The 17,527-nt window shown below is 36.9% G+C and overlaps 1 protein-coding gene across 1 annotated transcript; it reads right to left on the bottom strand.

The window, feature by feature from the left end:
• Nucleotides 1–3,401: 3,401 nt before the first annotated feature.
• LOC107853266 (TBC1 domain family member 22B) lies at nucleotides 3,402–17,011 on the bottom strand. The gene is made up of 10 exons (XM_047399044.1): nucleotides 16,658–17,011; nucleotides 15,220–15,370; nucleotides 14,942–15,125; nucleotides 10,922–10,992; nucleotides 9,696–9,833; nucleotides 9,503–9,594; nucleotides 7,613–7,884; nucleotides 4,375–4,460; nucleotides 4,121–4,222; nucleotides 3,402–3,745 (listed from the first exon to the last, which is right to left on the bottom strand). The coding sequence occupies exons 1-10, from the start codon at nucleotides 16,735–16,737 to the stop codon at nucleotides 3,584–3,586; spliced, it is 1,338 nt and encodes a 445-aa protein (XP_047255000.1). The 5' UTR covers nucleotides 16,738–17,011; the 3' UTR covers nucleotides 3,402–3,583.
• Between the last annotated feature and the right edge of the window lie 516 nt (nucleotides 17,012–17,527).

Genomic DNA, 17,527 nt, shown 5'->3' with positions numbered 1-17,527 from the left:
TGTTATGGACATTTTTAGACCTTTTGATTTATTTCTGGATAATGGTTTTGGCTATGGTTGGGGGCATGTCCCAATCAGATATTCTTACTTTTTTGGTTAGAGGCTTTGTGGTACAGCTATGAGTTGGAATGGATGAAATCGATATTGGTGTCAGACTTGCATTTGTATTGGTATTGGGGCTGATACCGGTTGGCGATATTATTGATTATTCCATCCTCTTTCATTTTAAGATTAATCATATTATGTTTTGGAACTCAATTAGTTATGGCTTGGTTTATGGCCCTTGGTTCAGTATTGATTTGGCTTGGTGGTTTGGTCGGTACGGGTTGATGGACGGGATAACTTGGTAGGGTTGGTCTAGGAATAGACCTATCCCAAAGCTAGTCTTTGTCCAGTTATGCTATCTTATTATATGTTCGGAGTTCAGCCGACTCAAGGTATACTAATGGTGGTTGGGTTGGGTAATAGGGGGTGGTCCCTGGTCCTGGTTGGACTTGGGATGCCCATTACGACAAGGCCCCTGGTCGGGTGGTGTCAAAGTACTACCTAAGAATTAGAATATATCAAAGGACCAAAAGTAATTCAATATTTTATAATATAATATAATTTAATTATTTAAATAATTACAATTTAACGAAGATCATAAATAAAAAAAAATATTTATATTTTATGATCTTGTGAATATCTAATTTTTTTCTTATATATAGAAATTAATTTCTTTTGATGTTTATTGAGTTTTAATTTCATTCTTTATTTCATGTAGCAAGAGTTTTTGCATAATTCACTTTTTTCATCTTATAAAATTATCTAATACAATAAAATATCTCAGTGACTTCGAGTTTATATTACATAATATAATCTTAATTTAGAGGTTTTTTTATGTTATATAATATAATCTTAATTTAGAGGTTTTACACAAATTAACTTCATAATAATCTATAATGATACTAAATAATAATTAAACTGCATTAATAGATTACTCCATTTAGTCCATTTACTTGTCGTGTTTATATTCTACACACCCCTTAAAAAAACTATCTTATCCATTCCGTTTTAATTATTGTTTTATCTTTTGTCATGTTTGCTAAGAAAAATAATATATACAAGGTATTATTTATTAAGTTACTCTATTTATAATACGTTTTTTGAATTGTACAATATTAATAAGAACTATAAGAGTGTAGTTGAAAATCAACGCAAACTTTAATTTTATATTAAAAAATATTTAAAATAATTTTTTAAGCTAAATTGATTGTTAATTAAAGATAAGTAAAGTTTTAACTAAAATGTAATTTAATAAGTGACAAGAATGGACCAAAATTGATATCCTCTCTTATATGTAGTAGTAATATTATGAATAATTTTAAATATTTTATATATGTTTTCATCAACTTTTTTTTATAATTTAAATATCTATGCGCCATGTTACTATTTTACATGATAATCTCAGAATTTATTTTTTCTTTTTGAATGAATGATTGTGGGTTCAAATCTTCTCGATTACTATGTGGGATTTTAATTGAGCGGGAGGTTTAGAATTTGAAATGCAAATTTGGTGACTTGAGGCAGGAGGACGAAGTGGTGGTGAGGTTGGACTCCCAGGATGTCTGTAAGACGGACAGTTTTAAGTATCTTGGGTCTACGATTAAGGAAAATGGTGAAATCGATAAGGATGTCTCTAACCGTATTAGAGCAGGTTGGATAAAGTGGAGGCTCGCCTCGGGAGTGTTGTGTGATAAGAAGGTGCCCCTTAAGCTTAAAGGCAAATTCTATAGAGTGGCAGTTCGGCCGGCCATGTTATATGGAGCGGAGTGTTGGCCAGTCAAGCACTCTCACATCCAAAAATTAAATGTGGCGGAAATAAGAATATTGCATTGGATGTGTGGGCTTACTAGAGGGGACAGAGTTAGGAATGAGATTATCCGGGAGAAAGTGGGGGTAGCTTCGGTATATGACAAGACGCGGGAAGGAAGACTAAGATGGTTCGGCCATGTGATGAGGAGGGGCACGGATGTTCCAATCCGGAGGTGTGAGAAGCTAGCTCTGGATGGATTTAGGAGGAGTAGAGGTAGGCCGAAGAAATACTGGAGGGAGGTGATTAGATATGACATGGAGCAGCTCCAGCTGACTGAGGACATGACCCTAGATAGGAAGGTGTAGAGGTCGCGGATAAGGATAGAAGGCTAATGGGAGTGTGTAGATTGTAGCTTGCAGTCAGGGGAGTATTTGTGTAGCCGAGTTAGTAATCCTAGGCCTGTACATAGGTGTCCTTGGTTTGTGAGTGTATGGTACGCCTAGTTCCTATTTTCTTATTTTGTGTCGCCCTTATTTCACGTATTTCGTATTTCTCTTATTTCTATTTTACTATTTCTTATTCCTAATTTTATTATGTCATCCATTCACTTGTTTACTATTCTTTATCTTGAGCCGAGGATCTATCGGAAACAGCCTCTACTTCTTCGGAGGTAGCGGTATTATGTCATCTATTCACTTGTTTACTATTCTTTATCTTGAGCCGGAGGTCTATCGAAAACAGTCTCTCTACTTCTTTGGAGGTAGCGGTACCCCACTTTGTGGGAATTTACTGGTTTTTTTTCTTCTTGTTGTTGTTGAGGTTTAGTGCACTAGATACTCTGTTTTTAATGAATGATTATGTTTATGAATGATTATGTTTTTTTCTTTGGAATGAGTCATTTCTTTTATTTTCATGTATGGTTATAACCCAACCAAACTGATAAATATATATTATATTTAATTTAATTTTAATAATTAAAAAAATCAGTTATATTAGTTTGATTTTGATTTTAACCAATAATCGAAGCAAACCGATACGTGAACATCCCTACAATTGAGCATGAAAAATTTGGAGCACAGTGAATATCATTCACTACTGCTGATATTGAATATCATAACAAGACTGATCTTTAAAGATTTTTTTTATAGGAGACAAAAAAATGAAGACCACACACTTTGGAGCACGAATGTCATGCACTTAAAGCAATTGCAGCCCTTCCTGGATTGCTAACTTGCTGCAAGTATTTTTTTTATATATAAATACATCTAGGGAGGACTCCGGATGGAGAGAATTATCCACTTACCTAGTTCAGCCTTGACTTAAAAGGACGGCGAACATTGCTAGCACGAGTTGAATAACCAGATACGGAACTACAAAATTACAGTGTTAAAGAAATCGGATAATTTATCTTCAATGTTAGGTAGTACGAAGATTTAACAGATTATTTGCATGACTGAATAACTCAAGGACGAGCAGAGTGAAGTATACTACAGCTATCAAATATGAAGTTAACAAGAAGCTTTCCATTTGATGATCTCTCTCTCTCAGATGAAAGGCATCAGATATAAGAAGGATTTGGCATACAGATCTTACAAAACACAACAGATGCAAAGGAAAAAGGGCCGAAAAATAAACAACTGGTAGGCAGAGTGAGAGCAAATTTAGGTTCTACATGAAGAGGAAAACCAAAATGGAAAATAGATGCCGGCTTTTACAATCAGAAACAGTTAAATACAAAGTTTGAACTAAGAGAAACACCAACAAAAAAAAAAAATTGTAAAGGTCCACTTAGCTAACCAAGTGGCTGGGGGAGCTGTTGAACATGGCATGCCACATGTAAGCTCTAGAAAGTACCATCTCAAGCTCTGAATGACTCCAGTTATGAGTTGGAAGGTGCTGAAGGAACATAACCATCTCTTGGAAGTCAAGCTTCAGCAACTTATCTGACCACTGCATAATAAATACAACATTGAGAACAGCAATTCTACGCAACAATATCTGGTCCAGTAAAAGTGACCCCAAACAAACGCTCTATGACTGAAAGATTTAACGATAACCATGATCCTTCCTTTACATGGTCAAAAGATCATACACGTCATATTTCAAGGGATCACTATAAATTATAACAATACCTGTGTCCTTCAATCTAATTCAATTATTTATTTACCAATCCATTCAGGACTTGTCCAACAAACCTTTTTTTTTTCAAACATTAGGGTAAAGAGTGTGTTTGCGTCGCACGTGCCTGTACCTTCTGTATATGTAATGCCAGTAAGACTCAAAGTCATCACATAAATCTCAAGCAGATTTTAAGAGAAATCTTACTGTGAGCAGAAAGCTTGCAGCTATATACACAAGAAAATCTGGCAGTGCATCACCTTCTGCAAGATATGTATCCCACAATCGGGTAACAAGATGGAAAGGGATCTGCAAGAACAAATGATTACGTCTTTGCTTTTAGGAATACGACATCTAAGAAGGGCTTATCAACAATGTGGAATTTCGAAAAGGACGAAAAAACACTTAGTATATATAAAGGCGGAAAAACACTTGATAAAGAGAAACACAGAAAAACAGACCTCGCGTATCAAGAGACAATTGAACCAGCGAAATGCAAACTGGAGAAACTCAAGTCCTTGCTCTTCCATGTGTGTAGACACAGGTTCTAGAAAATCGGGAGGAACCAAATATCAAAATTATAACATGTCACCTAACTTTTCACCTAACTTTTCAGGAAGAATATAAACATAGACAGGAAAGATGGAACAATAAACTGTGTGCTGTCATTTCTTAGTCCCCTACTTCCAATTTCTCGTACTTCAACAACAACATACCCAATGTAATCCCACCAAGTGGGGTCTGGGAGGGCAGGGTGTTCGCAGACCTAACCTCTACCTTAAAGATAAGAGTGGCTGTTTCCCATAGACCCTCGGCTTCCAAATAAAAACAATATCTATAAGAAGTACTGGGAATAAAAGAAACAACAAACAGTACTAAAAACAATAGATAATGGCAGAATAATACTACAACAAAATACTACTATGATCAAACTACAAGAAACAACAAATAGTAACAGAAATCGAAGAACAAGAAACAAGGATATTACTATGACTACTAGAATGGACAGCCAGATAATACACTCCTCCTACCCACTAGGATGGACACAATCCTGCCTACTACCCTTCTACACTAATCCGTGACCTCCATAACCTCCGATATCTCGTACTTCGTTACATCTAAAACACAGTTTAATCATGGTTAACCTCTAATAATTCAAAAGCAAGTAAGTGTTTTCTTTTACTAGATGAAATTCACCATTTTATCAGCTTCTTTTTATCAGCTTCTTTTGACCTTTCCTGGTAATTGGTCTTCTGGGGTCTTTTTCTTTCTTCCAGCGTCTCTTTATTATGTTCAAGTTTTTATGCAATCCAAGTTCCAATTATCAGAAGACAATATTTCAGCCACCTCCATCAATAAATCATAGAAGACACTAATACATGTGTAACACATTTGCAACCAGAAAATACAGAGAATTTTAGTCAGCCAAGAAAACTGAATGAAATAAATACTGGTTCCAACTGTGAAACACCCGCATAATGCTGTCAAATCATGAAGGTATACATATCCTTATGGTCATAGAAAATTAAACTTAATGACAAAATAAAAAGCATCAAGGTATACATGAAACCAAAATTTGCTAAACCTTAAAATTACTCCTTTTGTTTCAATTTGTTTGTGTTAGTTTCACTAGACATGGAGTTTAAGAGAGTAAAGAAGAATTTTGATCCTTATGATCTTAAATTAAACAACAACAAACCCAGTGTATTCCCACCTAGTGGGGTCTGGGGGGGTAAGATGTGCGCAGTCCATACCTCTACCTCTGAAGAAGTAGAAAGGCTGTTTCCGATAGACCCCCGGCTCGAGGCACGAGATACCACACAAACACATAGTAAAGCACAGAAGCAGATTACATAACATAAATACGGCACCCATAAGTAATATAAAACAGAGGAGAGCAGAGGAAAACACACAGATTCGTAATGAAACATGGAACACGGAACCCGGAATCATAACAGGAATAAAACCCCCACCAAGTAATTTCCTACACTAGCGACCCAAACTGGCCCTAGTCCTCTGCCGTAATTCGCGTCCTCCAGACCTTCCTATTTAGGGTCATGTCCTCGGTGAGCTGTAACTGTTCCATGTCCCGCCTAATCACCTCACCCCAGTACTTCTTCGGCCTACCCCTACCCCGCCTAAAACCATCCAACGCTAGCCTCTCACACCTACGGACCGGGGCATCCATGCCCCTCCTCTTCACGTGTCCGAACCATCTCAATCGTGCTTTCCGCATCTTGCACTCCACTGAAGTCACACCAACCTTCTCCCGGATAGTCTCATTCCGAACTCTATCCCCTCTAGTCAGCCCACACATCCAGCGCAACATCCGCATTTCTGCCACCTTCATTTTTTGGATGTGGGAGTTCTTAACTGGCCAACACTCCGCTCCATACAACAAGGCCAGACGGACTACCACCCTGTAGAATTTGCCTTTAAGCTTGGGCGGCACCTTCTTATCACACAGCACCCCCGACGCGAGCTTCCACTTCATCCATCCCGCCCCAATACGGTGCGAGACATCCTCGTCAATCTCACAGTTACTCTGGATCACGGACCCAAGATACTTGAAATTATCCCTCTTACATACCTCCTGTGCTTCCAGCTTCACTACTACCTCATTCTCCCGCCTCACATCATTAAACTTGCATTCCACATACTCTGTCTTGCTTCTGCTCACCCTGAACCCTTTAGACTCAAGAGTTTACCTCCACACCTCTAATTTGTCATTCACACCCCCTCGAGTCTCATCTATCAGGACTACATCATCTGCAAAAAGCATACACCACGGCACCTCCCCTTGAATACGCCGCGTCAATACATCCATCACTAACGCAAACAAAAAGGGACTAAGAGTAGATCCCTGATGCAATCCTGTCAGAACAGTGAAATGCTCTGAGTCTCCTCCCGCCGTCCTCACCTGGGTTTTCGCTCCATCATACATATCCTTAATTGCTCTGATATATGCCAGCGGTACTCCACTCACCTCCAAGCATCTCCAAAGCACCTCCCTGGGGACTTTGTCGTAAGCCTTCTCCAGGTCGATAGACACCATGTGTAGATCCTTCTTCCTTTCCCTATACTATTCCACCAACCTCCGTACCAGGTGGATTGCCTCCGTCGTCGTGATCTTAAATTAAAGATAAGTATAAAAAGGGACGACCCGGTTCATACCTACTCCGTAGGTGTCGGGGAGGGGGGGGACCACTCCGGGCCTGACCTACGCGCCCTCACCCCAGCTTCGCTGGAGGGGCGTTTCGAACCCCCGACCCTGGCACACCACGGTAAGCAAGCTTACCGCTGAGCCAAGGCCATCCCTCAAATTAAAGATAAGTATAATGACCAAAATTTCCTTTAATTGTGTGGTCTTAAACATGTCATGTGGGATGTTGGAATTAAGGAGTTGCCAAATTACGAAAGAGGCGTTCTTTTTTAAATAAAAAGCGACAACAACAACATACCCATTGTATTCCTATAAAGTGGGGTCTGGGAGGGTAAAGTGTACGAAGTCCATACCACTATCTCAGAAGAAGTAGAAATAAACTAAAACGAAAAGTAAGTGAAATAAATTGAAACTACGGCAGTACATTGTTTCACCTGTCAAGGAAATCAATGTTTGGCACCAAAATTCCAGATTCTCTAGCATTAGGCAGTAGATAAAGGCAACAAATAAAGTAGTAGAAACTACTAGAGTATTACCATCTATCCGTCTAACCAACTCCTTTAGCTTAAACACAAGCCTCTGGATTCCTGGTTGAGCAAATGTGTAATGGTCTTGCATCCCATCAAGCAATTTTGATAAACACCAATAACAGTCAGCTTCTATGTCAGATATTTTCTCAGAAGGTAGATCAGACATCATCCAATTGTCAATGCTGCCTTCTACGTGTTCTGACAAGAAAACAACTAAGAATGGTGTTGCAAGATCATTTATTCCCTGAACATATCCACTTGCAGGGTGCCGGATGGCCCTAGAAAAGAAAATGATAAATCACCAGAATATGAGAGAGCCGGAACACCAGCAAGAGCAATAAAGAAAGGTTAATGAATGCCCATGCATCTTCAATTCTTTAATTTTTATTTTCTGGACTGCCTTTAGGGGGACAGCTACTTGCTGTGTGCATTTTAGTTTTGTATTATTTGGATTCGGATTTTCAGTTTTGAAAAAATTCAATCCAGTTAAAACCTAAGTAAGTTTAGTTTCGTTCGGTTTTTCTCTTCTTCTTTTTTTTTTTTTTTGGTAACAGGTAACTTCAGTTCGGTTTTTCTCTTTTAATATGTTTTTTTCTGATTTGGTTTTTGGTTGATTGGATTTGTCAGTTTTCTCTTAATTGCTATTATCATCAATGTTTATGTGGTAATCGGAATGCAGGGTAGTGTATGGTAAAATCTTAGTGTGCTACTTGGCATATGGAATACACATCAGTAACTATAATGTAGATGAGATCATAAGCTAATATTCAGAGTTCCTTTAAAAAAAGAAGGAATCGAAAAGTACAAAAAAATTTCAAGATTTACGTGATTTCTGAGAAAAGAGATAAGTTGAGAACAACAAATGGACGCCATACTTAATATTAATCAACCTAATTCATAAACAAAACGAATCTTATATTCTAGTGTTCGTTTGAAAAACTTTTGAGATGAATGTCCATTTGAAAAACTTATGCTCTTAAAATGATACACTAAAACAAAACCATCATAATGCTTAGCTCATTTCTATTTTTCACTCTCAGAAAATAACAAACATAGCAAACATATACAACAACAACAACAACAAACCCAGTGTATTCCCACATTGTGAGGTCTGGGGAGGATAAGATGTACGCAGTCCATACCACTACCTCCAGAGAAGTAGCAAGGCTGTTTCCAATAGACCCCCGGCTCAAGATAAGGAATAGTAATGAAATCCATACAAAAGGCATGGAACATATAAATAAGGATATAATCTTAGTACTCAATAAGAAATTGCAATAAGTTAAATAAATCTTATCTGAAAATACGTTTACATTATCTTCTGCCAAGTGACATACTGCGGACCCAAACGAAGTACACCCTAATTGGAAAAGTAAGAAAACTGAAAGAGCGAAAGACGGAAACTCCGAAAGAAGTGTTCAAGAATAATCAAAGCTGCAACTCTCAAAATTTTAAAAAACTTAAGATATTTAACTGCTAAATAAAATTAAAAAAATATATAATTAGTTGGACCAAAAAAAAGCATATAATTAGTAGTTCAAATTTTTGGTTTTTATTTCAAAGAAAACACATCCAAACTGAAAAAATCTAAAACAAAAAAAACAAGGAAAACCAATATATTCACTATACTTTGGTTTTTCAGTTTAATCCAACAAATGCACACAGCAGGCTACTACCAATTTCGATCATGCCAACAGCCCATTGCAACCCATTTGTTTTCTCATCTAGTTCCACATCTTTAACTAAAGAACTGGATTGAATGCTATTTCCTTCTTCTTCCCTTTTTTCTTTCTGAGAATATAATGCTATTTCCTTTCTCCTTCCTTGATTAGAGAAATTCAAAGATTCAAGGAGAATGTTACAGCTAATGAATACAGAGAAACAGAAATAGTTTACCATATGTAAAGTATGCGCTCCAGGGATTTCTGAACTTGTGCTTGTTGGAAAAAAGAAACATCAGGCACTGTTCTAGGGCAATCAACAGCAATCTAACAGCACAAGCAAAGCAGTAGTTATAGACTGACGACATTGGCAAATGAGCATAAGGTGTACAAAAATCAAAGAGATAACCCAACTGCATCCAGAATACCTGGCGAAGCATGTTGATCTCTTCATCTGTTCGCTCAATGTCTTGAATGTCATAGTACTGAGCAACACAATCAAGATAATCTAGACGCTTTCTTCTCAGAACTCCCTCCCTTCTATCTGAATTAGGGGGTGCATATCCCTGTTGTCAGCTCATTATTTAAATTTCATAAAAGCAATAATAAATGAACCCAAGATGGTTTAACTAACTAACATAAAGCATTCATCATATTATCCCATGCAAATGATGGAGAATGGCTAGTTGTTCTTTCACAGGTCAAAACAGAGATAGATCACTGACTCATCTTATGTAAATTTTAGAGTGGCTCAAGATATGTTGTGCAAGTTTCTTGTGATTGCGGAGTGCAATGGGTTATTCTAGATCAGTTAAGTCCATTCTTATCTCATTTAAGGATTGAGGATAAAAATGTATTATACTGAAGGAATCTGTTGATTGAATCCATTCCAAATGAAGTTCCGCTAACAATGCCCCAGTGGAACCGGGCTTTTTAGGGGAACCACGGATAAGGAATGACAGGAGACCCTACAACAATATAAACCAGCCACTCATTTGAGAGAGTGAATAAATTTGGGTTGAGCTTATGAAGTCTGACTTTGAAACCTTGTGCTGAAATTTGTTTTTACTTACTGCAGTAATTTTTAGTCCAATAAGTTGTTTAGGTTTAGGATGAACTTGAAATTTAAATTTTTGTTAGTTTGTTTAGTTGTTGAGATATTTTAGGTAGTTTGAATTTTGAATTATGCTGATTTTCTATTGTAAGTTAGTTATTTAAAGCCCTCCTATGCTTAAGAAAAATATTGGATATTTTCAATCAATTGAGAGACATTTCTAACCCCTTTTTGCTGCCTCATCTTATAAAAAAACCAACACCTTGAAGAACTATATAACACTGTGTCTTGTGGTCGATTAGTACTGACGAATAATAGATATTTTCAGGATGAACATGAAACTGTTCATATAGTGAAAAAGAATTGCTTTAAGAGTTTCATTTCGTGATAAGAGCTGAAGAAAGGAGTTGAAGATTTTTGCTAGTTCATTTTCTAGTTGTGAGTCCGTCAAGATGTTACCCCTCTTTTATCTTCACTCTTTTTTTCCGTTCTCTGATTATTGTACTACTGCATCTGCTTGATCCCAAAGTAAATATATAATACCTCTTCTTTACTGGCCTAAAACTATTTCCAAAAAAATATAATTAATTAGAGCTATACCAAAAGAAGCCTCCATATGTTGGGACGAAAATATGATGGGACACCATTCCAAGCTAATTCACGCAATTTTTCTGCAAGAGAAGTTGGGAAGCACAACAAGAAGAAAATGCAACAATCAGACCGGTAGACAGCATTGAGAATTAACAAAAAATAGCTACTAAATCTGCCAATCTGTACAAGTCATCAAAAAGTAGAAATTAAAAAAACCCATTGAAGAGCAAACCAGAAACAGTCGTTCCGGTTGTGATATACACATAACTGTCTTTTTTGTCTGAACCTTAAAGGCATTAGAGCTAGTGAAAATTCACAGACTATGATACTAGGGAAAGAAAGCATCACCTTTGGGATCAAAGTGCCGAAGAATAAGCCAATGATAGTTTAAAGTGGCAGGAGGGGTGTTGGAATAAGCCGCTACGACAAATCCAATCCTCCAAAGGCTTATCCTTAGCTGAAGATCTAAGTTGTTCTTTCGGTATAGTAAGAATGTCAAGTAACAAATCAATGACCCACTCAAAATCTTGACGCAAATAAATGAAATTTTTGTTTTATGTCTCAGATATATACAACAACAAAAACAACATACCCAGTGTATTCCTACAAAGTAGGGTCTAGAGAGGGTAGAGTATACGCAATCCGTACCTCTACCTCAGAGATGAGGTAGAGAGGCATAGACTCCCGGTTCAAGACAAAAACAATCTAGAAAAAGACCCAAATAGATCTACAAGAAACATTAGGTAGTAACAAAACAACAAATAGTAACATACACACACACACACATTTAGGTGTGGTCAATAAATCTTGGTCTACAACTAATTTATCACCTTTCTTTAAGTTGAACTTTTCAACTTTCCTAGTGCTAAGAACCAAACCATTTTGGTTCTGTTTGAGGGTATTTCAGGGCTCCACATAAACCGGAAGAAGAGTCATTTGCATCCCTATTAATGTAGTGCCTAATATGGAATTGTTGACTCCGGTACTGGGAAGAGAAGTACGTCTCCTGCTAACTACGTAGTTAGGAATACCCTTAGGAGCCAAATCAAAGTCCAAGAAGATCTGGAATTCTATAATTGAGAGTTGTGAAAAGAAATTGAAACGGTGGAAGGCTGTCACTACTTATCTCTGGGGCAGGATCACCCTTATAAACTCAGTACTTGAAGCACTGCCAAGTTACATGAGGTTCCTTTTCCCCATTTCAGCTGGAGTACTCAGAGGATTGACAAGCTTAGGAAGGATATCTTATTGCTGGGAAATAAGGAGAAAAAGGGGTTTCATCTAGTCAACTGGAGCAACGTGCTGCATGGAGAGAGGCAGGGTGGCTTAGGCACTAGGAATCTAAACTTGCAGAGTTATGTACTCAAAATGAAATGGTTTTGGAGATACTCTCAGGAACCCCAAGCTTCCTGGGGATGTATAATAAGAGCTAAATATGGTGAAGATAATAGGTGGATCTCAAAGGAAGTTCACTCTCCTTATGGAGTGAGTTTATGGAGATCTATAAGAACTCTCGGGCCACTAGTGAGGGATCACACTACTGTCAGGGTGTTCAACGGGTGTGTAACATCAGTTTGGGAGCGTAAATGGTTGCACAATTCTTGCCTCAGGGAACACTTTCCAGACATTTATAAATGCCTGGACTTGCAGCAAGAGAAGTCAATAGATGAAGCATGGTCTCCTTAGGTTGGAAGTTTCAGTTCATAAGAATTCTAAATGATTTGGGTGGATACACTAGTAGAATTGTTTCACCTTGCTGGTATCCAAAGAAGCAGTTGTGACTCATGGCAACCTTGTTTTTTTTTTTCTGAAAATGGTAACTTGTATACCTCAGTGTTACCCTTAATGCTGGCTACCTCCAAGAAATGAGCTACAAGGAGAAATTAACTACACAACTCCTAAGAAGTCCACTATCTGTACTTCCTCCATTATACACTGCTCTTTAAACCAAAAACATAAAGAAGTAATACAATTCCATTTGATCTTTTGGATGGAGTTAGATTTGCCTTCAAAAATCCTTTCATTTCTCTCCTTCCACCACTCAGATAACACATTGAACATAGACAGATCATTCTCCTACTAAGGTTTTCATGAGTTGGTGGTGAAGAAAGCATGTCTCACTCATGAAGCACTGCAGAGGAGGAGTGTCCAGATATCACCTAGATGTCCTCTATTTCAGGAGGCAGCAGAAACTAACAACCATTTGTTCCTACATTGTAAGGTAACATCAGAAATTTGGGCAACTTATATCTGTTTGGCTAGTGAAGAATGGATGATGCCAGAGCATACTGCAGACTTGCTAAGTTGTTGGATCAGAAGGGGTGGAAGCAAGTCAAAAAAAGTGGTGTGATACAGTACTTGCCTGTATCTAGTGGAACATACAGGTAAGTCTCTCAGAAAGTTCCCTCTTAAATTGTTCTTACTGAAGTCATAAGGTCAGGTGAAACCTTTATCAAGTAGGATCAGTTTTTTAAAATTATTTTGTAACTTCTGACAGCTTGTTATCGTTGTTAAACATTGCATGATGGATTTTCTCTTAACTTTTAATTAATACTAAGATTCAACTCATAATGAAGTTCTGCGTGGCTCAAGCTTTCAATCTACTTCATTTTATAATTGCATCACCCAAATTCCATTCCCCCACTCCAACAAGGTGCAGTGAACAGGAAACACTTTCCTTCATCTATTCATTCAGGAACAAAGGAAGCATACTGATTCAAGGTGCACATCCCATACCTTGAACTTTATACCCAATTGCAGGTAGATCATGGGGATATATGGAAATTATCCTCTCAAAGACTATTGTAGGTCCAACTAGAATTGCAACGCTCAGTACATCCCATACCTTGAACTTTAAACACAATTGCAGATAGATCATGGAGATATATGGAAATTATCCTCTCAAAGACAATGGTAGGTCCAACTAGAATTGGAACTCTTTACCTTGGAGTAACTGGTAAAGTTGTGGTAAAGTTGTTGTCATGTGACAAGGATGTCACGTGCTCATGCCTTGGAAACAGCCTCTAGCAGAAATGCAAGGTAAGGCTGCGTATGATACACCCTTGTGGTGGGACCCTTTCCCGGACACCGCGCAGAGCGGTAGCTTTAGTGCACCGGGCTGCCCTTTTAGTAAATCACATACCTTGAACTTCAAACCCACTTGAAGATAGATCATGGGGATAAATGGAAATTATCCTCTCAAAGACTATTGTAGGGCCAACTAGAATTGCAACTCTCACACGGCATGCTTCTCTACAAATCCTTCGAGCACATGTTCAGCTTTCTCGTGTTCTCATTTTTCATTTAGGTCTAGAAACAGTTTGAGTGGCATTATTAGAGTTTCCTGCATCTAAACAGCATAAATGGTCCTTCAAATTAGTTATCGTATTTGTGTTAGTCCATAAGCTTATCTGTTGTCAGAGAGTCTATGTCACTTGCTTTGAGTTTTTCCATCTTAGATAAGCAATGGATTGTTTTACAGATATTTGGTGATCAGGAAAGGTTATAACCAAGCATCTTCAATGCATTTGCAACCATCTTTATGAATTGTGAAACCTATGTCAACCCTGTAAGACTCAGAGCCTACTTGAAACAAATGAAAAGAAGAAGAATAAGGGAAGGGGAGGGGGGGCATGGGATGGTACTGTCTTTCATGGTGAGACAGGAATCTCTTCTCCCAATTTCTCAAAAAAAAAAAAAAATAGTGATAAGTTCAGGAGCAAATGCATGTAAAAGCTAAGTTGCGCGAACTCTTCATTTTCGATGCCACACCCGTGTCCGATTCTCCAAAAATACACTAGTTTTGGCGAATCCGATACGCACCCATTGACACTATTGAAGAGTTCGAGCAACATAGTGTAAAAGATATTCATTAAGCCATCCTTCTAGGATCATGGCACCCATAGGGTCCCAAATAATAAGCTCTAACTACTGTGTACCAAATTATGCAAAGAAAAGAATCATATATGTTTACATAACCATGTAAATATCACCTCATCCTTACTTATCCAAAAATATATATCTAGGTACCTAGAATAACAGTTGTCGCAGATAATTCTTTTGTGAACTTCATTAGCCTGGCCGAATCAGTAGCTCTTGAGCCAATTGATGTTTTTTGGACTTCGTTTGATGTGTTTTCTGAATTTGACGTCGATGATTTTTCCTGGCTAGCGGATGGGCTAGCATTCAGATTGTTTCTACTTTGCAGTTCATCCTAACAGTCAAAGAAAGAGCTTAATTTATGATGATGAATTTAAGCAATAGATATTTCACATACCACATACACTGGATATCAGCACTGCTCGTACCTCAACAGATCCATCTGACTGTTGGCTTGGTCCTGTCTCACTATCTGTTAGACTTCCATGATTATCTGGAGACCTCATAGTTGAGTTGTCCAGTGGGTCTGACCTCCGTGTAATCAGTACTTTGCCAGGGAAACTGCGTCCCTTTAGCAACCTGCACCACATCATAGTTTTTGTGACTTGCTAATCAAAAGCAATTTTATTTCGACTTTGTTTACTGTCTTTGGTCCTGAGCTGGGGGTCCATCAGAAACAGTCTCTCTACTTCTTCGGAGGTAGTGATATGGACTGCGTACATTTTACCCTCCCCAGACCACACTATGTGGGAATAAACTGGGTATGCCGTTGTTGTTGTCTTATCAAAAGTAATTAACAAAAAGAAGGTATTCCGAATGGGACAGAACAAGACCAAGTAATCAACACCCTTAACTGTAAAATATTTTTGATAACCAACATCCCTGGCTGTTAAATACAAAACATCAATTATTTCCGAAGGTTTTTTCTTTAATCAATAAGGATAATATTTCAGATGATGCTTCTAGTTATGAGACAAAGTCGGCACGTTTTAACCTACAAAGTTACTGTAACGGCAATATCCAATAAAAGGACAACAATCAGAAAATATGTGCAATGTAGTTCAGATCCAGGGGCTAAGTTTGGCTTTTGTCAATAGCATTTCTTTTATGCTCAAGGTTAGAACAGCCCAACACTTCTAATGTCTAAAGCAAACTATTAAAAAACTACAGAGAAACCAGAAACGGAGAGATTTCACTCTTGCTGCTACTTGTATCACCGCACATTGAGAATATTGACTTCAAGAAACCCAAAGTCCATGTTTCACACATCACTGCCTTAACAAATAAGTAAAAGCAACTAGAGCTTCTGGGGAGGTGGGTAGTTCGACAACCTAAATCCAAACTTTAACCTTTGCAATCCACAAAAATGAAGAAAATACTAAATGCATTTCCCAACATAAATACCAAGAGACGAATCACAAAATAACTCAAATTACCACTGATCAAAGGTTCAAGTCTCCCAGTATGTAAGGACGGTTCAGCTGCATAAAAATGTCTCATAGCCCAACTCCATTTGATCACATAAAACCTAAATAGAAGTGTCGAACATTTGAAATAGGATTGCTTTGGGAATTAAAAAGTTTTATGTATTTGGCATATCACCTTACAAACAAATATATTAAGCTCTTCACTTCCTGTTGATATTTGTCCTAGTTGTAGCACAAAAATTCATCAATTACAAATCCACCATTCAGATCACAAAATACACAGATGCATTCACTGATCATACACTCCCAAAGTCCAATTGATAATAGATAACTTGAATTTCCTCAAAATGGGGTTTTAATTGGAAATCAAAGTAATGGGTTTTTGAGAATTATATAGATCTGAATAAACAATAATTATAATAACAATAATGATTATTACCCTTGAACATTTCTGAGAGTTTGGTTGAATCTGGAATCTATAGTAGCATTCTTTCGCTCTTCCTCGCTCTCGCTCCTCATCCTTTAATTCTTCTTTCTTATTATTCTTATCATTGCACTCCAAAACTGCTTTTTGTTTTTGGGCTTTCAATGTAAGTGAAGTTTGTTAAGAGTACAATTGATGATGCCAGAACGATTTTTATCATGGTACATCTGCAACTAAGTAAAGGTACAACTGCATCATGCGTTTCTCTTCTGTTATACGTATACTTGGATCATTTTAGGAAATTTAAGAAATAAAAAAGCAACTATTTGTAGTAGTTGAGTAACAAGAATTTTTAAAAAAGATTAATCTGAAAACAAAACTGTATTTTAAACTCTCACTAGTATAAGTACCCGCATGGTGTGTGGATTTTTTTTTTTTTCAAGAATATCATTAAAAAAATAATAAGTTATTCTTTTGAACTAATAAACTGTTTAGAAAATTTAATTATATCATATTAATATATTTTAAATTGATTATAAAATACAAAAAATAATTGTTAATAGTGAAATTAGTTATCATAGTCGCAATTATTGTAGATGTATGAAAATGATGAAATTGGTATTCTTATATAACTATATTTTGTTGCTTGATTTACAAAAGTAGTTAATATTAAATAATTATTATTTTGTCGTTGAATTTTTATATTTATATTTTAAACTAATTAAGATATGTGATTACATGTTTTCTTTCATTTCTAATTTTAATTTTTTGGTCTATCGATTCAAAATCAACAACTAACTGCATTAAAAGTAATTAATTTCTCTAATTAAATTTTTTTATTTAAAATTTTACCATTCTCAATTAAAAACTATGCACATACAATTT

The sequence above is a fragment of the Capsicum annuum genome, chromosome 11 (assembly GCF_002878395.1).
Source record: "Capsicum annuum cultivar UCD-10X-F1 chromosome 11, UCD10Xv1.1, whole genome shotgun sequence".
Taxonomy (NCBI): Eukaryota; Viridiplantae; Streptophyta; class Magnoliopsida; order Solanales; family Solanaceae; genus Capsicum; species Capsicum annuum.
This window is presented reverse-complemented; position numbering and strand designations above follow the sequence as displayed.

Coding starts and splice junctions, on each gene's coding strand:
- LOC107853266 (XM_047399044.1), bottom strand. CDS start 16,737: ATGAGGAGCGAGAGCGAGGAAGAGCGAAAGAATGCTACTATAGATTCC. Junction 9,834..10,921: donor ACATATGGAGGCTTCTTTTG/GTATAGCTCTAA, acceptor AGCTGACAACAG/GGATATGCACCCCCTAATTC. Junction 4,223..4,374: donor ATTGTCTCTTGATACGCGAG/GTCTGTTTTTCT, acceptor TTGTTCTTGCAG/ATCCCTTTCCATCTTGTTAC.